This window comes from Podarcis bocagei (genome assembly GCF_964188305.1).
Source record: "Podarcis bocagei genome assembly, chromosome: 7".
Taxonomy (NCBI): domain Eukaryota; kingdom Metazoa; phylum Chordata; class Lepidosauria; order Squamata; family Lacertidae; genus Podarcis; species Podarcis bocagei.
Window position 1 is genome coordinate 68,439,913 of NC_138132.1, and position 21,788 is coordinate 68,461,700.

The 21,788-nt window shown below is 44.6% G+C and overlaps 1 protein-coding gene across 1 annotated transcript; it reads left to right on the forward strand.

Moving 5' to 3' along the window:
* Window positions 1-75: 75 nt before the first annotated feature.
* On the forward strand, window positions 76-13,816 carry PINK1 (PTEN induced kinase 1). Its single transcript, XM_081201609.1, has 8 exons — window positions 76-460; window positions 2,384-2,680; window positions 4,649-4,752; window positions 6,107-6,289; window positions 7,506-7,669; window positions 11,560-11,687; window positions 12,286-12,522; window positions 13,483-13,816. The coding sequence occupies exons 1-8, from the start codon at window positions 110-112 to the stop codon at window positions 13,741-13,743; spliced, it is 1,725 nt and encodes a 574-aa protein (XP_081057735.1). The 5' UTR covers window positions 76-109; the 3' UTR covers window positions 13,744-13,816.
* Window positions 13,817-21,788: the final 7,972 nt, after the last annotated feature.

Below are 21,788 nucleotides of genomic sequence, written 5' to 3' on the forward strand. Positions count from 1 at the left end.
GCGTCACAGTCCTGGCCGCAGCAACAACAACAACAACAAGAACCGCGAGGACGAGGCCAAGGGCAGCGGCGGCAGCCCCGGTCCGGGCGTCTTGGGCAGCGGGGCGGAGATGGCGCTTCGGCAGGCGCTGGGAAGGGGCGCGCGGCTGGGCCGGGGCCTGCTGTGGCGCTGGCTCGGGGGAGCGCCTCCCCCTCCTGCGCCGCCCAAGCCGGCCGCCTTTCTCGCCCGCCACCCGCAGCAGCCGCCGCCGGCCCGCCCGGGCTTCCTGCGCGAGGCCGCGGCCCGGCTGGGCCTGACCGGCGGGCCTCCGTCGCCGGGCCTGCTGCTGTTCCGGCAAATGGCGCCGCGGGTCCCCCTCGGGCCCCGCCGCCTCGGGCTGGCCTTCGGCCTCGGGCTGGCGCTTCTGGAGCCGGCGCTGGCCGAGCAGAGGCAGGCGAGCGAGGCCTGTAAGGGCATCCAGGTAAGCGGGCTAGGCCTCGTTACCATGGCAACGGGGGGCGGCCTTCAGCATAGATTTGGGACGTTTATATTTCCATACCAACCCCGTCCCACACTTCCTTCCATAGGGTTTAAGGTGGTTGTTTGATTGGAAGTTGCTTTGGGCAAGAGAAAGCGACTAACAAATTTAGTAAATAATAATAATAATAATTGATTGCATTTATAGGCCCCTAGAATGATAGAATAGAATAGAATCATAGAAACATAGAGTTGGAAGAGACCACAAGGGCCATCGAGTCCAACCCCCTGCCAAGCAGGAAACACCATCAGAGCACTCCTGACATATGGTTGTCAAGCCTCTGCTTAAAGACCTCCAAAGTAGGAGACTCCACCACACTCCTTGGCAGCAAATTCCACTGTCGAACAGCTCTTACTGTCAGGAAGTTCTTCCTAATGTTTAGGTGGAATCTTCTTTCTTGTAGTTTGGATCCATTGCTCCGTGTCCGCTTCTCTGGAGCAGCAGAAAACAACCTTTCTCCCTCCTCTATGTGACATCCTTTTATATATTTGAACATGGCTATCATATCACCCCTTAACCTCCTCTTCTCCAGGCTAAACATGCCCAGCTCCCTTAGCCGTTCCTCATAAGGCATCGTTTCCAGGCCTTTGACCATTTTGGTTGCCCTCCTCTGGACACGTTCCAGTTTGTCAGTGTCCTTCTTGAATTGTGGTGCCCAGAACTGGACACAGTACTCCAGGTGAGGTCTGACCAGAGCAGAATACAGTGGCACTATTACTTCCCTTGATCTAGATGCTATACTCCTATTGATGCAGCCCAGAATTGCATTGGCTTTTTTAGCTGCCGCGTCACACTGTTGGCTCATGTCAAGTTTGTGGTCAACCAAGACTCCTAGATCCTTTTCACATGTACTGCTCTCAAGCCAGGTGTCACCCATCTTGTATTTGTGCCTCTCATTTTTTTTTGCCCAAGTGCAATACTTTACAATTCTCCCTGTTAAAATTCATCTTGTTTGTTTTTTCTCCAAGGAGCTGAAGGTGCCATACATGGCCCTCCCCGTCTCTTCTTTTAATCCCAACAACCACCTTGTCGTGGGGTAGGTTAGGTTGAGAGGCAGTGTCTCCCCCATTGGGGTTTGCGGCTTGAAAAGGAATTTGAACCCATGCCTCCCAGATCCTTAGTCGGACAGTAATCTCAGAGGGTTTTTTTTGGGGGGGGGCACAACTTCTAGTGTTTCTCTGTCGCTTTCTCCACACTGTGCATAATTTTATTAACTTCTATCATGTGTCTCCTCTTACTCACCTTTTCTCTAAGTAGAAAAGTACCTGCAATATTTCCTCATAGGGGAGAGACTCCATCCTTTTGGTTGCCCTTTTCTGAACTGTTTCCAACTCTTACCTTTTTAAAGGTAATGCAACTAGAACTGTGGGACGCGGGTGGTGCTGTGGGTTAAACCACAGAGCCTAGGACTTGCCGATCTGAAGGTCGGCGGTTCGAATCCCCACAACGGGGTGAGCTCCCGTTGCTCGGTCCCTGCTCCTGCCAACCTAGCAGTTCGAAAGTGCAAGTAGATAAATAGGTACCGCTCCGGCGGGAAGGTAAACGGTGTTTCCGTGAGCTGCTCTGGTTGGCCAGAAATGGCTTAGTCATGCTGGCCACATGATCCGGAAGCTGTACCCGGGCTCCCTCGGCCAATAAAGCGAGATGAGCGCCGCAACCCCAGGGTCGGTCACGACTGGACCTAATGGTCAGGGGTCCCTTTACCTTTACTAGCTAGAACTGTACACAGTATTCGAAATGCGGTGACACTGTCTCACCTCTCCTTCTGCAGGAGCTGTCTGGAGCCGACTGAAAAGCACCGTTATCATAAGCATAATATTCTGATTTGCATTTTCTCTTTTGTTGTTGTTGTTTTCCCCCATCCAGACAATATTTATCCAGAGGAACAAACCTCAGAAAGAGCCCCTGGGCTTATTCCGCCAGCAAGGCTTCAAATTGGAAGAATATTCCATTGGACGATCTATTGGCAAAGGCTGCAGCGCAGCTGTGTATGAAGCAACAACCCCTTTTGCCATGCTTCACAAAGCGAGTTCGGAGCCAGAAGCTGATCATTTTGATCATTGCGATGGTTCAGATGCCCAGACTGGAGGGGGAAAGCTCTGCCAAGTTGGTTGTTGGAGAACTGGCTTCCCGCTGGCTATCAAGATGATGTGGAACATTTCGGTGAGGATCCTGTGTTTGGTTTGCTCCTCAGGTGTTGAAGGAAAGTGCATTGAAACCTCAGTCCAGTGGAGCAGTAATTGATGTTAATCTAAAATATGTCCTGCAAGAGCCAGCAGTTGCTACCATGGTGTCAATTATTTCTTCTGAAAAGTGCGATAGGTTTCTGGGGAGAAGAAAAACATAATGAATAGCTTGATTGGGAACAAAACAACAGTTCTGCCTGAGTAATGCAGCTCTCACAGTGATCACAAGCAGCAGCATCAGAAAATACAGTGTGCGGTAGTGGTGGAAATAGAGTGCTTCTTTTTCCTGCAGTGTTGGCTTTTAAAGAAATCCTTTAAAACCTTTGAGGAACATAATGCCAAACCACAGTGGCCAGTCCTTACTCTGCCTGTGCACTCCCTCTTCTATCGCTTCACCATACTTGTTCAGATTCCCTCCCTTCGTTCCGTATTCTTGGCAAAACATACTTTGCCGTGTTGCCTAAACCATGCGAACTAGTTTAGATAACCCAGCAAACAATGGTTTGACTTGAACTGGGGGAATTGCTGTCTTAAGGCTTTCTACATCAGGGTTCAGTAAATATGACTCTTAGAAGACATCTGAAAGCAGCCCTGTACAGGGAAGTTTTTAATATTTGAGGTTTTATAGTGTTGTTAATATTTTGTTGGGAGCTACCCAGAGTGGCTGGGGAAACCCAGTCAAATGGGCAGAGTATAAATAGTAAAATTAAATTAAAATACGTGAGCAAGGGCAGTGGGCATAAGCATTCTAGCTCCAGTCCACCTGATGCCATTTCAGTCATTGTTCTTCAGTTCCAAAATGACTGAAAGGCTCTTTCCTGTGACCTCCCTTGTAGTAAGTAGATATTCCCCATGCACAAGGGATTGTGTGAACCTGGGACTCATTCATGTTGTACCAGAAACCACAGTTTGGCATTACTCCTGGACCATCCCACTGAATGGGAATCGGCCGGCAGATTAACAGAAAATAAAAACAAATTAGAAACACGGTATCAAATATGATGCAGAAACAAACTTCAGTAAGATTCAACAACTGGGGCACAAGTAGATGGGGAGTGGCCCATAAAGATAGGCAGTTGGTTTATAATTTCTTTCCCCTGCCCACAATGTAGTTTAAAAAGTAACAGTGTTTGAGAGATATTCTTGCAGGTAATGGGAACTGGAAATGCAGGTGTATTGAATTAAAATCGGCACAATTGTGTTCTGTTCACGTCTTATCCCACCAATGTGTCCCTGATGAGTTTAAAACTTGTGTGAGTTCTGGGCCTCATTAAAAGCCCTCCTACAATTAATTTGAAAAGAAGCCTCCTAACAGCTCCCTTTCCAGCCATTATTTTCTATCCTCTCTTCATTATTGTTATTACTGGGTTTCCTCATAGGGCTGTTTGGAGGATTGCAGAGATAATACATGTGACACAAAGCCAAATATAAATCTCATTGTTGCCATTATTGGAACCCCCTTCTTTTTAAAAAGCTGTTTTATGCTTCAAGATATTTACCATATCTTGCTAAGGGATTTTTTTATTTTTTATTTTTGGAGAAAGGAGGGTGTTTCGGACCTTACGTATTTTGTAGTCCTATCTCCAAATTTCCCCACGTCCCTTCTTTTTATGATACACTGCATCAAAATGGGGATGGGTGGTGCAGAAATCGAATTCAGTACTTAATTCGTTCCGGAGGTCCATTCTTAACCTGAAATTGTTCTTAACCTGAAGCACCACTTTAGCTAATGGGGCCTGCCACTGCCGCCACGCCGCCGGAGCACGATTTCTGTTCTCATCCTGAAGCAAAGTTCTTAACCCGAGGTACTATATCTGGGTTAGCGGAGTCTGTAACCTGAAGTGTATGTAACCTGAAGCGTCTTTAACCTGAGGTACCACTGTATTTAGATGAGGCAGCCTTCATTTGAACACGAGGAAAATGAATCATGTTTGGGCTCTTGCAGGCTGGTTCTTCAAGTGAAGGCATCCTCAACTCCATGTCACAGGAGCTTGTTCCAGCCAGTGGTTCGGCCTTATCTGGAGAATTTGGTGCGATCACTCCTCCCAGGTATAATTTGTTAATTTTGATTATGTAGGAGAGGGAGCTGAGCCTGATGGGAGTTGTAATCCTACACATCTCAAGGGCACCAGTTTGGGGAAGGCTGTTTTAAGTACATGTAACTTAATTAAGATTGTAAGCTGCTCAGGGTGCAGACCTATTCTTTTATTAACATTCACAGTAATAATGCACAGCAGTAACAGTCCTACTATCCCTGTCCTTGACTCATTGTGTCCTTTCTTCTGTTGCTTTCCTCATTGTCTGTTTTATTTCATAAGCTCCTAGCAGTCAGAGACCTGTCTAGATTGCCTTGGTAAATTGGAAAGGCAGCACAAACTGTTATGGTACCTTAGAAATAATAACAACAAAGTTTTGTGACACCTTAAACACTAACGAATTTATTATGGCATAAGCTTTTGTGAACTAGAGTCTACTTGTTATTCTTAGTTGCAGGTATATGAACATGTGGTTGGGGATGGAATTGTAAGTTCAGAGGGAAATGAGGTGCAAAAAAACCAGCAGACAGTGACAATCCATTTAGATATCAGAATGCATGCAAAATAAGCACAGCTTTAGTCTTTGAGTCTGAATTGAGACAATAGTTTCCTGTCACAGTACAGATGATAATTAACTCAACATTACCAAGTAGATTTCTTTGTCACCTCTCACTGATACTGTAAAGCGGTCACTGTTCTTATTTTGAATACATTCTAGCTCTGAGTTGGCACCCTCATGCTTCCAGCATTTCATTTCCCTCTGAGCGTATTGCTTACAATTCCCTCTCCTCTGTGTTCCTGCAACTGTTAATGGATCTAACAAAGCAGATTCAAGTCCACAAAAGCTTATATGCCATAATTTTAGTGTTTTAAGGTGCCACACTCTTAATCTTCATTGCAGCAAAAACAATAACATGGCTACCCTTGTGGAAATAATAGCAGTTGTTATGCAACAGTTAAAATTGTTTGTAGTTATAAATGGCACCTTCTCCCAGGAGCAACGTTCCAAACCTCTGGTCAGGCAACCCATGGGTCATTTTTCCAGTATATGGTTGAAACTAGTCAGAGCCACAAGGATGTTAAACAAAGATCAAGGCACAGCCCCCAATAGCTCAGCCATTCTTTGGCTATAATAGGACAACAATACATTTTTATAGAGAATGGAGCAATCAATGACAAAAAATTATACCTGGCCATGGAAGAGCTGGGTTGAATGTAGCTTCTACCCTGGCCCAGAAAACATAAAGGCCTACTTTGCTGGGCTGTGAGAAAACACACCACAAAGAGATTGCAAATTCATTTTGCTAATTAAATCTGCAATAGCAGTGATAAGTGGTTGTAAGTGGTAACAAACTGTCTTGAAATAGGCAACTTGTCTTCGGGAAGAAGAGGCTGAAACCTCATCCAAATATAGTCCAGGTGCTTCGAGCATTCACATCACACGTCCCACTGCTTCCTGGTGCAACAGTGGACTATCCAGATGTTCTGCCCTCCACACTGAATCCCTCTGGAATAGGGCACAGCCGCACACTCTTCCTAGTGATGAAAAAGTAAGTTGGGAGAGAGCAGGGTGGTCAATGGATTGTATGGCTGCAAAGTGCATGTGGCTTCTCACCTTTATGGTTTGGGACAAAAGTTGATCCTCTGCTCCCAACAACAGTGATCGAGTGGCAAATGTGGTTTCCGAGCTCTCATCATCCCTGAGCATTGGCCATGCTGGCTGGGGCAAATGTGAGTTGGAGTCCAACAGCTGTTGGGCCACAGGATGGGGAAGGCTGGTATAGCTAAATGATTAGTTAAGATGCAAGGCTGGAAGATGAAAGGTAAGGAAGAGATTCCACTTCCACTATCACCCCAATACGCTGGAGCTTTCTGCGGTTAATGCCTTCATCATTTTTAACCCACGAGAACTAGAAACTTGATTTTTTGAAAGAAAGAAAGAAAAAAAGAAAGAAAGAAAATGAGGAAAGCAGAATTAGCTCCACATCATGTCCAGTTCCATTAAGGATGAGGCCATGGTGCGGTTTGGAGGAAGCTGGCCAGACAGTAAGCTGTAGCTGAAGCAGGGAGATGGGTCAAGAAGCAGAAAGCAAGGGTAGTCAGAAACAGGTCCTAGGAAAGAGACAGTGTGCTCTGAAGAGTGCAGGGTGCTAATTGCTCTGAGCCATAATTTTCAGGAGTCATTTCAACAGTCTCTCTCTCTGTTTGTGTGTGTGTGTGTGTGTGTGAGAGAGAGAGAGAGAGAGAGAGAGAGACTGAGAATATTGGAGAAGGAAACAGCCCACACCTTTTAGCTAGTGAAGGTTGACTTAAATTTCTGGTGATGTGGTGCATTTATTTCAAATACCCCATAGCAAAGGCACCTTCCCGTGCTTTTTCAAGCTTTCTGCTGCTGTTGATGAGCAGCATCATGCCAGGGCCATCTCCCATTCCATGGTGCCATTGTAAGGGAAAGTGGGCCCAGGAATTACTCAGGTCCTGCTTGCAGGCTTCCCATGGGTGCCTGGACTAGATGGGTCTTTGGCCTGATCCAACAGGGCTCCTCATGTTGCCCTATACCACCAAAGCAAGCAAGGAAGGAGTTGGATGGGAGATGTCTGTGCTATCTAGGACTTCAAAAAACAAGCTCATTCCCACATGGAAAATGTTTACTTCACTGCACCCCCAAGGATGAAGAGAAAGCAATGTTACCATTTTCAGGTAGATTTAGGTGTTGCTTCTGGAACCCCACTAATGAGCTGCCACTTCTTTGCTTGCTCCATCCAGCTACCCATGTACGCTCCGCCAGTATCTCTGCGACAGAAGCCCAGCTGCCCACCTGGGCACCATGATGATCCTGCAGCTACTGGAAGGGGTGGACCACCTCGTTCGACACGGAGTGGCTCACAGGGATTTGAAGTCTGACAACATCCTCGTTGAGTTTGATGCCGGTACGTAGCGCAGCTGCAAAACCTGTGCGTGTATCTGGTCAGGGAGAAGTGATGAGCAGGATCATTGTGCTTGGAATGGAGAAAACAGAGATCTTAAAAATGCTAGAGGAGTGGTAGAAAACCCTGGCATCAGGCTGCTCATCATCACATATCACCAACAAAAAGCACTTCGGATGGGGCAAACCCAGCTTCGAATCGCTGCTGGGGCACGCACCTAGGCTACCTCACAGGGTTGGTGTGATGATTAAATCATGCAGAGAACTTGTTTGGAATGTCACCTTACAAATGTCATAAACAATAATTGCAGGTGCCCTCTTGGAAGGGACACTCCCCATTATATGTCACACAGAATGTTCTTTCTTGCACTTAGGTTATAGGCAACCCAGGAAGCTGCCTTTGCCTGAGTCAGACCATGTTTTGGGTCTATTGAGTAATAATAATAATAATAATAATTTTTTATTTATACCCCGCCCTCCCCAGCCAAGGCCGGGCTCAGAGCGGCTTACAAGCAATAATAAAAACAAGATGAGTGATTACAACTTAAAAACAAAAATAAAATACAACATTAAAATAATGGAACATTAAAATATTAAAATGGAGCCTCATTGCAGGAGAAGGAAAAGAAAAAAGAAAAAGGGGGCGGAGGGAATCAAATTGGCTCCAATCCAAAGGCCAGGCGGAACAACTCTGTCTTACAGGCCCTGCGGAAAGAGATCAGATCCTGCAGGGCCCTGGTCTCATGAGACAGAGCGTTCCACCAAGTTGGGGCCAGTGCTGAAAAGGCCCTGGCTCTGGTTGAAGCCAATCTAACTTCCTTAGGGCCTGGGACCACTAGGGTGTTGTTATTTATGGACCTTGAGGCTCTCCGTGGGGCATACCAGGCGAGGCGGTCCCGTAGGTACGAGGGTCCTAGGCCGTGAAGGGCTTTAAAGGTCAAAAGCAGCACCTTAAATCTGACCCTGTACTCCACCGGGAGCCAGTGCAGCTTGAAAAGCACTGGATGAATATGCTCCCATGGCAGAGACGCTGTGAGGAGCCTCGCTGCAGCATTCTGTACCCGCTGGAGTTTCTGGGACAGCTTCAAGGGCAGCCCCGCGTAGAGCGAGTTACAGTAGTCAAGCCTGGAGATGACTGTCGCATGGATCACTGTGGCCAGGTCGGGGCGGGAAAGGTAAGGGACCAACTGCTTGATGCGGCGAAGGTGGAAAAATGTCGCCTTGGCTGTTGCTGTGACTTGCGCCTCCATGGAAAGGGAGGCGTCAAGGATTACACCCAAACTCTTAACGGAAGGCAATGGCACTAATTGGGCCCCCGCAAGAGAAGGGAGTTGGTCCCTCATCCCCATGCTATCCCGACCTAGCCATAGGACCTCTGTCTTCGAAGGATTTAGTTTCAATCGGCTCCCACGAAACCATCCAGCCACAGCTTCCAAGCATCTGGTCAGTGTGTAAGGGGCCGAGTTGGTGTGGCCATCCATCAGTAGATAGAGCTGAGTGTCATCAGCATATTGATGACAGCCCAGCCCAAAGCTCCGGATAATCTGGGCAAGGGGGCGCATAAAGATGTTAAAAAGCATTGGGGAGAGAATTGCGCCCTGCGGCACTCCACACACCAAGGAGTGGCGTGACGACATTTCCCTCCCTAGTGCCACCCTCTGTCCCCGACCAGAGATAAAAGAGCACAACCAGTTACGGGCTATGCCCTGTATCCCCACGTCTGCAAGGCGATGGTCCAGAAGATCATGATCGACCATGTCAAAGGCTGCTGACAAATCTAAAAGGATCAGCAGTCCTGACCCGCCTCGATCCAGTTGTCTACGGATATCATCTGTTAGGGCAACCAGAGCCGTCTCCGTCCCAAAACCAGGACGGAAACCGGACTGAAATGGATCTAATGCCGATGTTTCCTCCAGAAACCTACCAAGCTGTTCAGCAACCGCTCTCTCAATTACCTTACCCAGGTATGGAAGATTTAAAACTGGGCGGTAATTGGATAGGTCTAAGGGATCTAATGAAGCTTTCTTTAAGAGTGGACGCACCACTGCTTCCTTCAGTTCCCCTGGGAATGTCCCCGTGTCAAGGGACAAATTGATAATTTCAACCAGGGGGGTCCGCGCAACATCTGGACACTCCCTAATCAGCCAAGACGGGCACGGATCAAGGAGGCAGGTGGTGGGCCTACCAACTTGGAGGAATCTATCCACATCAGTAGGGAGTATCCGATCGAAATGGTCCAACACTGGACCTGAAGTCAGTCGAGGGGCCTCCAGTTCAGTCACTGTATCTAAATTGGCAGGGAGGTCACGGCGGAGCAACAGGAGTAGAGCCAGTGTTGACTGGCAGTGGCTCTCTCAGGTCTCTGTCCGAGAGAGGTTTGTAAATGGAGATGCCAAAGATTGAACTAAAGACCTTTGACATGTGAAGCAAGTGCTCTGCCAGTCAGCAATGGCTGCTCCTAATGAGCCTAGGAAGCTGGCTTATAACGAGTCTTTCCCTTGCTCCATCTAGCTCTGTATTGGTTGCACTGGCTGCCAGCAGCTCTTCAGCATTTCCAACTGGGGTCTCTCCCCAGAGATGCTGGGGATTGAACCTAGGACTTTTATGTATGTTTGCAGAGCAGATGCTCTACAACTGAGCTAGTACTTCAGTAACAAATGGGGAAAATGGAGTTCAGGAGAGCCCATTCTCTGTCCACTGAGGATCTTAAGCTGTCTCAGGCAGAAATGCACTAGGCTAGAGGAACGGATTCTTCCAGCCTTAAAATTAAATGTAGGCAAAGTGGTGATAGGAACACCCAAAATGGCCTGACCATATTGGCTGCCCTCCAGCCCCGCAGTTGCAAATTGGTCGATGGGTTTTCTCCAACTCCCTGATTTTGGACATCTGTGGTTTGCCTGGCTGCACAGCAGCAATTTCTGAAGTCCCAAAGTACAAAGAGGCTAATAACTCAGCGCTTTGGGATCGTTAAGCAGTAGGTAATCCCAGGGCAAATTCACGCTCTGCTAGAGCCCAGAGCGCTTTTGGCCCACTGTCAGTTTCTGGCGTTGGATATGTTAATTCCCCTCAGCCTGACTGAGACTCAAGTGGGCAGGAGACAAGTAAGGGCAAGCAGAGCAGAGTAATTAACGTCCGCAGTAGAAGCACATGCTCTGTTCTCTCTGAGAAATGCTTTGTAGCACGACGATGAGGCAGAAACTGCAGGGGAAAGATTTGGTCTTGAACGAAGGACGCAGTAAAGGTGGCACCAGAAATCTGTGCTTGTGCATCTCCTGATGCAGAGTGTGTGCTTACTTGGTGAAGGGTGGTGGTGAATTAGATTGGGATCATAGCACTGGTTTGGTGGGGTTAACGCTCCCCACCTCAACCTTCATTATTTTTCAGTTTCTGAAAATACATCCTTTATCCCTACCCCCAAGAAACATTCCATGCATATGCAACTATCGCAGTCAAATATGATGTAGCTTTGTATAACAGTTTAGAGTTGATTATAACAGTTAAGTGTCTTATGACCCTTTCCCGAACACTGCTATCAGAGAAATCATTCCAGATTGTGATCCTCCCCACCCCACATAGGCCACATTTGGCAGGTGGATGGATGGGGTTGACCACCTGTCAATAATCTGATGCCACAATGATGTCAGGTGGCCCATATTTGCATAGCGCTGTGCCCGGAAACCCCAGTCAGCTGCCAGCAAAGCACTGTGTTTGTAGTGCTGCTGACCTTAACCTGCTCCACATGTGGTGTCATATATGCCCCTTGAAGGAACCTTCCCGGGGCGGGGGCGGGTTTACAGCGCTAGAGACTTGCTTCTGCTGTCCATTCTGAGTGCTAAGCTGGGCTGCTGTGTATCTGTTCAGAATGTAACTCTGTTCCCTTGCCATCATTTGCAGCTGGGTGTCCAGGGCTGGTCATCTCAGATTTTGGCTGCTGTTTGGCTGACAAAACAATTGGCTTGAAACTCCCTTTTACCAGCTGGTATGTGGATCGTGGGGGCAACGGCTGCCTCATGGCACCAGAGGTAATTCTCTATCTCTATTTCTCTTGGTATAATAGGGTTTGTGTTTTGTAACTTTAACCATTATGTCTTAGTCGCTACCTTCTACACATTCATGTACCTGCGGTTTATTTATTTTGGCTTTATTTTATGACTGTATTTGTTTGACAGTGATCTATAATTTTATATGGGCTACGTATATAGGCACCAGATCCCATTTGATAACCTTATCCTTTGCAGAATCTTGTATAACCTTTCTTTTTGAAAATTTATTTGTATTTTATTTTTTTAAGAACTACTCCAAATTAGATGTGCCTTTGCACTACACGTGCACATTTTAAAAATGCAGTTAGCTTCTGGGTTAGGCCGATAATTAATGCGATCAAAGCGGGCATTGAGAAGCAATGTTATCCCTTCTGCCCCTGCTGTGCCAAAAGTGGCATTTTACCAAAAAGTATATGCCAGCTTCAAATTCTCTCCTCCATGCCTCTCCTGATCCCATTAATTATCAGCCCTCCAAACAACAGCAAGCGATTTGCGTTTAAAGAAACCTGCTTGGAGGCATTTAAAGTTTTGGCTGGCCTCGTCTGAAGGTTTGTTTTCCGTATCTGTTTCCTGACAGGTGGTCACTGCTACCCCCGGCCCCGGGGTTGTGATAGACTACAGCAAAGCAGATACATGGGCGGTTGGGGCAATGGCATATGAGATCCTTGGTGCCCATAACCCCTTCTATGGCAAAGGGGGAGCTGCTCTGGAAAGCAGGAGCTATCAAGATAAGGATCTGCCACCCTTGCCAGAAACTGTACCCCTGGAAGTGAGGAAGCTGGTTGGATTGCTGCTTCGGAGGGATCCGGCCAAGGTGAGAGTTGCTCTCTCCTTTTCACAAGGGCTTCCACGCCTCCCCACATCTTCCTTAGCAATGGCCATACAAGGCCAGAAGCCAGTATCCTGCAAAAGACCCTCTGACTGAGACCAGAGGGCTGGGCTTCACCTGCCGCCGTAGTACAGTCTAGGCAAATGGCTTTCATTGGACCAGCTGTGGCTGATACAATAATAGAGGATATGGCACTCCCAGGAATCTTTGTCAGGAAGAATGGGTAGCTGGCATGGTCTTATAAGTAAATACGTATATGCTCCAGTTTCATTAAACATATCAAAGTGGTGTATGACAATAAATGGCCGGGGGGGGGGGGCAGACAGAAATAAATAAATATATATTTACCCCACACTCACTCACTCTCTCTCTCTCTCACACACACACCAGAATCACAGATCACCACCTAAGAGTAGAAAAGATGTAGAAAAGGCAGCATAGAAGGTTTTCAGCAAATGTCCAAAAGTTAACACTGAGAACACCCACTGAGTCTCTTTTTGAAGAACATCGTACAAGACTGGGCCTAGGACACCGAAGGCTTGATTTAGTAATGGTATCAATGAGTGCAAAGCTGACTATACAAACCTTTCCCAAATCTTCTGAATTGTACACTTTTTAATTTTATTTGAAACAACTGGGAACTTAGGAAGCTGCCTGAGGCCAGGTCAGACTGTTTGTCTAGCTAGCCCAGCATGGCGTGTGTTCACACATCCTGATAAGCCAGGATTTGCTGGTTTACCCTGGTTGATTGGGCTCAACGGCATACACTAGCACCTTGCCTGTGTTCAAGTGCTTTCTACAATTCTCCCCCTTCCCCCAGAGAATGTACCTCATTCCAGTGGGGAAGTCTGCAAACAGAAACCAGAGAAAGGCACACCAGAGGTGCTCACCTGAAAGCAAACTCCGCCATTCCTTTGACTTTCCCCACCTCCTTTCCTATTTCAGAGGCTCTCTGCACGCGTTGCAGCCAACGTCCTCCACCTGAGTCTCTGGGGTGGTGATACTCTCAGCCTGGAGGACCTGAGACCTGCCAAGATGGTTGGCTGGCTTCTTCACCAATCACTCGCCACCTTATTGACAGATCGCTTTGGAGATGGGAGCAAAGTCGAAACAACGCTGAAGAGGTGCTTTCTGGCAAACCTGGAGTATGAAGATCTCTTTGAGGCAGCCGCCCTGCTCCACTCTTGGAGGAGCATAGTGTCGTGATGGGCTCAGATCTGCTCACAGCTGTTGTTGACATTTCCTCTGATGTTCCACTAAAAGCATTTAAACTGGCTAAGCTACCTCTTCCTTGCAGGCCGAAAAAAAATACTGTAGGTAAGAAGCACTTTCTAGGGATTGGAGTGTTCTCATTGTAAAAGTAGATTGGGTTTGGTTCTGATGGAAAAAAAACCTAAACAAACCTGATGCGGTCATTGCATTTGGCCAGCAAAGAAATTCAGGTTGATTGTGTTGCTTTGAAAACAGAGTAACTGGCTGCAATAGCTCCTTTTCAAGAATTGGGTCTCTGCTTCAAACATCTTAAGAGTCTCTGTTGAGAGGGGAGGTAGCATTGATGCAAAATAGATTTCCTCCACTTAGTGCCCTCCAGATGTTTCAGAGGGGGATGATGGGAGTTGTAGTTTAAAACATCCAAAGGGCAGCAGATTGGGGAAGGCTGATACAAAATGTGTGCTTTTTCTCTCTCTCAAAGCTGTTAATTTTTTGCCATTTAAAAACCGTGATGAATCTACATTCTTTTCCCCCTCTGCTTAGATATCTGAGGGTGGTTTCATGCCAGTATTTTTCCGGGGGGGGGGGGATGGAGAATCGAGTGCCCTTGGATTTACGAATTCAGTTGCCTCCATCTCTACTTTACCAGGGAAAATACATCAGACAGAAGGGGGAGGGACTGGGTCTGAAATAGCTTCTCCTGCCCCTTTTGACTGGAGTATTGCCCAGGCAGCTCCTTGTTCATGCAGAGCCTTAGGAAAATGGGGAGGAGATTTTATTTCTCTTATTTCACAAAATAATTTTCACACTGCCCCTTAGTCCTCTTGTTGCGTGTCAGGCTTTCACCCTCCAGATGTCTCCCAACTCCCACTGGCCCCAGTAGCCAGCAGGGCCAGCAAGGGTTAGGAATGATAATAGTTGCTGCCTAGTAGTTGCTGGGGGAGCCTTCTGGAGGAGCGTTACCATGACACTGCTTCAACTGGTGGTAGGGAGGTGTGATAGGAATTTTATGGTTTTAGATATATAGTAATGTTCATAACTGCACATACATAGATCAGTACAGGAAGGCAAACCTGGAACCATTTTGATTCCTAAACTGACCAAATCCTGTCTCTGCAAGGTTAAAAATGGAAAAGCCTCCCCATTGTCTCTTCCTTTAATCTGTGTTTGAATAAGGTGTGAGCCTGTGACCTGGCCCAGGAAATAAGTATTTTAGCATTACAAAAGAATGGCCAGGCTCCCCAGAAAATCCAATCAAGTAACCTGCTAGACAGGAGATAAACAAGGAGAAGAGAAAAACAACATTTAAATTTCTGTGATGTAGGTGGGATGTACCTGAGGGGTGGTCTTAGGTTACACCCCTTCTGTGATGTAGGCATAATGTTTCTGGGGGTGGTCCTGATCTAGAGAAGGGGAATTTCAAAAATCTTTATAAGGCCTTGCAGGCCATTGTTCTGGGTCCTCTTCCTCTCCTGCGTGTGAGGGGGGTACCCTGTTGCAACAGATCAATAAAGATCAAGCTTACTAGCTGCTTTGCTTCTCAATATTCTCTGGTTGGCCTCTGTTATTTTCTCCTACCAATAGGGAACCTATGTAAGGACTCTATATGGGCTCTTGGATACCCCATAAGGGAAAAGGGCATATTTTTATTTACAACAGATGGCGACCACGCACGAAGGGACTTTTGGTTACCCGGATTCTGGAAGCGAGGAAGGACTGGTTATCCAGCGCGCACCAGGCAGTTTGCCAGGAGGAATAACCAGTCTTCCATCGGTCCCAGGGTCTGGCAATAACTTGGAGTTCAGCGAGGCTAACCAGGGGAAGCAAAGCTTGATCAGGCCGGCCTTAAACAACCAGTCAAGAGATCCCGGGATCACCAGGACAGCGCTTGCGAAGTGAGTATGAGTAGGAAAAATGGGTAGTGGGGTGGGATTCTGCAAACCACAGCAAACCTATACTTCTCAAATCCTTACTTCTTTCCTCACTTTAACTCTTGAAAAAATTGCCTTCTACTCCTTTCTGTCCCCTCGATCTCAACACCAGCCTTAGCCCTTCGGAGTATGCCCAGGCAAAGGTTGTGTGTGATTTCTTCCACTTAATTCTTTATGCCAACCTATTCCTTCGGAGTTTTGCCCAGAAAGGTTGTGCAATTTCTTCTGCACTGAAAACTAACTTCCAGCGCAGCCGCACCTCTGCCATGGCGATCTTTGTTAGAAATGACCTGTGAACAGAGAACGCAAGGGCGCTGAATTCCTTTCCATCTTTCATATTCCAGAGTCTCAATCTGGCATTGCAAGTGTGCAAGCGTTCAGTAGGGACTCTGAGTTAGATTGTAAAAGGCAGGGAGGTTGCTGTGAGTTGTAGAATAGAGATTAAGTGAGGTATCCCCAGGTTTTTCCCCTCGGAGATTTGTCCAGGTATCCCCAGGTTTTTTTTTCCTCGGATCCCCAGGTTTTTCCCCTCGGAGATTTGTCCAGGTATCCCCAAGTTTTCCCCTCGGATCCCCAGGTTTTTCCCCTCGGAGATTTGTCCAGGTATCCCCAGGTTTTTTCCCTTGGATCCCCAAGTTTTCCCCTCGGAGATTTGTCCAGGTTTCCCCAAGTTTTCCCCTCGGATCCCCAGGTTTTTCCCATCGGAGATTTGTCCAGGTATCCCCAAGTTTTTTTTGTCCAGGTTTCCCCTTTTCCGGACCCTTCGGAGTTTTGCCCAGGTCCAAAACCCTTTTAATTGAAAATGGGTGCACCTCAGTCAAAAGAAAAATAGTCCCCAGACCCCTGGCGTGAAAGAAGCCCAGTTGGTGCTTACTTCCCGCCTGGACTCTGACAGTCCCCTTCAATTTGTGTTTAAGAAACGTTTTTCCTGTGTTTAAATTGTACTTAGGCAACATCCAGCAGCTGCTTATCTTAAATGTGCCATCTAAAATAAAAATGCAAGCTTGCTCCAAATTCTAAATCTAAGGAAGCCATGTTGAGCCTTATCAATCTTAAAGCAAGACAAAATGGAGAATGGAGTGTGCAAATGTTTGTTATTTGAGAGAGGCTCTAAAAGAGTTTTTTCTCCCAAGTGGTAAAATCCTGTATACGTGCTACTTGTGTTCTGAAAGGGGAATTACCCCACCTCCTTCCTCTAGTTTAAGTGAGGAGGGCGATTTAAGTCTAATGGTAAATGTTTTGTTGTAACTTTTGAGTTTGCAAGTATACCTGTGTTCCAGTCTAAGTTAACCTAATGTTTCTGCTGCAAAAGCCTAGTTGAGCCAACTGCTCTCTCAAGCTAAGATGCAGTGTATGTATTTCATTAAGCATATGCCTATGAAAGTATGGTGTTCCTTCTAAGAAAAATATCTGAGTCCAGTTTTAACTTTGATCTGGTTGGACAGAAGAGTTATTGTAAGGCTCCTGATATCAGTCTCTATAAGACGTCCTGGCCTCTTTTCTTAGAAAATGCCCCCCCTTGTTTCATTCTGTCCCTTTCAGGGTTTTTTCCCCTTCTCCTTCTTATTCTGTGCCAGGTAAATTTACTCCCGAGTAAGCTTCCTTTAAAGGAAACTGCAAAGGGGGGGGGGCATAAATTAGGCTTACTATTCCTCTGCAAGTTCAGGAAAAATTGTTCACTCTTGTATTCCTTTTAAATCAAATCTATGGCTGTTTAAACTTTGCTTTATAAAAGATCCTCTCCCTATCTTAGGAAAAATGTTAACTTCAATCTTCTTTTAAAGATAATTTCTATAGGAATTTTCACTCTTTAGTCTAAGGAAGTAAACACTCACTCAAACTAGCTTCAAGATCTGTATAGAATTGGGTACTTTTATTTTCCTTTTCCTTAGTACATGATAGGCGCATGGTTTGTGATAGGCGCATGGCTTGTGATCTCTTCCCCAGTTGTGTCTGTGTACATAAGTATGTGTGTGTTTCTGGTAGTACAAATCTTGCTATGAACCCTGTATTTTAGGGTTGGACTAGATGACCCCAGGTCCCTTTCAACTTTCCCAATTTGTGGCTGATGAGTTGAAATCCAGCCCAGATTGCTCTTTGTTTTTAAAGGTGAGAGGTGAATGTGTGTGTTTCTGGTAGTACAAATCTTGCTGCGAAATCTTGCTGTGAACCCTATATTTTGGAGGGTTGGACTAGATGACCCCAGGGTCCCTTTCAACTCTCCCAATTTGTGGCTGTGTGGAAGACCATGTGTCTGCAAGCATTGGAGGGTAATTCTTAAATTCTGGTGTGGTAATGGAGTTGAAATTCAGCCTAGCTTTGCTTTTTAGTTTTAAAAGGTGAGAGGTAAAAGCCATGATGTTTTGAAGCACAACTGGTAATATCAAGCATTTGAGTGATTACAGTATTTATCATTTTGTCTACTATTTTTTTTAAATCAAACTTAAAAGTCAATTCAAAGTTTAAGCACATACAAATGAATAATCAAGTACAATTAGCCTTGGCCATTCCTGTAAATTAAGGCGCAGAAAATAATAATATTAATAATAATAATAATAATTTTTTGTCTGCAAATGGTAAGGCTGAAATGACTGAGAATGTTAAAAAATCCTATGAATTCTAACGCTCTGGCCATTTTTACTCATAAATAAGAGAGTGGTTGATTGTTCCGCGAATGGCCAGAGGGATATTAGCCCTTTCCTGTACATAAAGGAAGCTTGGGCTGAATGGTGAATACTTGAATTGCTGAGTTTCTCTTTTTTGTTTTAAAATCTAACCCTATTTTAAAAAACCACTCCTTACCTGGCCATTTTTACTCATAAATAAGAGAGCGGTTGATTGTTCCGCGAATGACCAGATAAAATGACCAATAATGATAGCCCTTTCCTGTACATAAAGGAAGCTTGGGCTGAAATTGCTAGCTTTGGTGAATACTTAAATTGCTGAGTTTCTCTTTTTTGTTGTTTTAAAATCTAACCCTATTTTTAAAATCTACTCCTTACCTTTCCCTTCCTTATTCTAATTGAGCCAAAAGATGCAACATTTTCAATGGTATAAAAGGTTTGCTGAGACATGAACTCTGCACATGCACAGAGGCTAGATCAGCTAAAGAAGAGAGAGAGAGGAAGGGGGGAGCTGTAAGGGGGGAGAGGAGGTTTCTTCGAGAACTGCAGAGAGAAATTTATCCAAATGCAAAAACTTGGAACCATTGACCGAAATCACCCTAAATGTGTCTTTGCTCCAGGGCTACTTAAGACAATAGAGTTAAGTACTGGACATGCCAAATTCTTTAAACAGGTAAATATCAAAGCACTCCCACTGTGAGTTCCTCTCTTGAGTAGTTTCTCCCTCCCCATGGAATTTAAATTTTATAACAGATTTTTTTTTTGTGTGTGTGTGTGTGTGTGTGTGTGTGTGTGTATGCCTATGCATTTTAGGAACAACATTTCCTGACAAACCTCTCACATAAAATAATTTTCCCTTTCAACAGGTGTGTATATGCCTATGCATTTTAGGAACAGCACTTCCTGACAGACCTCTCACATGAAATAATTTTCCCTTTTAACAGAGTGTCCTTTCTTTTCTCCCACAGCACAAATGATAATGAGGGGATGCAAACAGTGATTTAAATACTCTATAAAAAGTAATTGCATTTGTTTTTCTTTTGTCTTTCTTCCCTTAAAGCCAAACAGTCACTTTCTTTCTGTTCTGTGAAACAAGTCTGAATCCCTGCTGTATTAGTGACCTCTATCTCTTTGTGCCTTTGACATTTTTTTTTTAAGTTACAAATAATCTGTTTTCATTTATTTAATCAGTTTCTCCATGATGTCTATGAAGTTAAATGGTACTTGTTTACCTTTGGCCTGAGCATTTCTTACTAATTCTGTCATTTTGGCTAGTGCAAGGTACCTGCACAACTTTAAAATTGCCATTCATTTTTATTGGTATTAACTCATTTCCCAGTATTCCGCTATTAACATTACAGCTGATGTCACATCAAGAAACACTTTTATTTTCATTTGGGATGTTAGAATGCCAAAACAGATTACTTCAGGTTACTTATTAATTGTGTGTCTTAGCATTTATTTATTTTTGGTTCCTCATAGCTCATTTTGTGTGTTTGTGTTTTACTTTGGGGACATGTTCATCACATGTTGAAAGTCAGTCTCATGAAGTTCTTTTATTGGATAGCACATGGTGAATTTTAAGTTTTCCCCATTGTTTTCCCATTTTTTTTCCAGTCCAGTAGTAATATGTGTGGTTTTGATAATATCTTTGTACTATTTAATAATAGTTATTTTCTGAATCTGATGTCTTTGTGTCAAGTCTGTTTTCATCTAACTGGTAATCTAATTTTTTGCTTTCTTTTGTATTTTTTAACCTTTGTATTTTTTTTCAGTCTAGTAGTAATCTGCGTGGTTTTGATAATATATTTAATAATAGGTCTTTTCTGAATCTGATGTTTTTGTGTCAAGTTTGTTTTCATCTAACTGGTAATCTAATTTTTTGCTTTCCTTTTATTTTTTAACCTTTCTTGTATTTTTACAGTTCTCTTTCTCTACATGTGGAGTAATTTTTTATTTGATAATATGAAAAGAACAACAACAACAAAAATTAAGTGGAGGAAGCAAACAAACTTAGCAGATAATAACAGTAATTATGTGGAAATGTGATAATAATATTGAAATAAATAAAATGCTTAATGTGCTAAGATTTTTTATTATTTGCAGCTTCCCATGGAAACTGGAGGACATCCTTCTTGTCTAACTGTGTTTTTAAGTCTCCCCAAAACCCTGCCCCCTTACAGGATATCACTTCTACAGATGTGCAATGATGAAAAGCAGCAACAACCCCTCAACTCACAAGACCTGCAACACCAGAGTTTTCAAAGTGCCCACAGTTATCTCTTTCAAAGGCTATAGACTGAAGGGGGGGAGTGGACCTGACAAAGGGGGGAGGAGTTGAATTGCAAGGACATTTTTTCACTTGAACCTTAAGACTGTGCTCCAGGATTCAAAAGATACATACGTAAAAGATCACAATTGTGTCAAGATATGTAACAGATATTTAATTATTATTTTTTTGTATTATGTGTTATTATGTAAGAATGTTGAAATGTGTCTGACAGTGTGATTTCCACAAAGGGGGGCAATTTATTGTGTGTAACTGTTTTTATATTTAATGTCTTATTGCTTACACACCAATGGAGAATTCTCATGCATTTTATACTTTCTAATAGCTCACACTATTGTGTAGTCCAATGTTTAGATCAATTTATAACCACATTGTTCCACCTGGCACTCTGCCAACTTTCCCTATCCATTTTAAAATGTGCTAAAACTTGCTTTACCAAGGAGAAGCTTCTAAGAAACATGAAGGTGGATATGCTTTAGTTTAGCAGGAATGATTTCTTATAGACTTAAATTGACTTATTTGGACAACTGCCCTTGTTAAGAATGGTTTTCTATTAACAGATTGGTTTGAAGAGTTGAGAACCATGGGGCAAGATAAATTCAAATTGGACTCAGTTTGAATTGGGCAAGTGTATCCAGGCTGCAATTAGCTTTTTGGTCCTTTAAGTGCAAGTGAGCAACTTCTCATGAGCCCAAGACCACAGCCTATAATAAAATCCCATAGCTAAAGGCCAAGGCGAAGACCTCTCCCTCACGAGATGCCCAAAACCTGTGCCAGCTATGGTGAATGCCAGGCGACATGGTTAAATGAAAGCCCTGAGGGGATTCAACAGACAGGATGTGTTGCTGTAGCACTATGTCAGTGTGAGACCACAGAAGAGCTACCTTGACACCTGAGAACACAAAAATGGCGGGGGGGAAGCAAACTGCACTTTTCAGTCATTAGTGGACCTTCCCTTCCTGCTAGGTGTAAAGCATAGAACACTATTGAGTAAATGGTCTCTCCCAAAGTGTTAGAATGCCACAAGTAATTTAGTAGCAAAACGCAACATGTGTTATTTTTATATGATATATTCATACAAAGACATCCATTTACAACATACAATGTTATTATTTGTGGGGCAAAAATTTTTAAGAAAAATTCTAGCCCCAAAGGGGGGAAATTGTGATAGGAATTTTATGGTTTTAGATATAT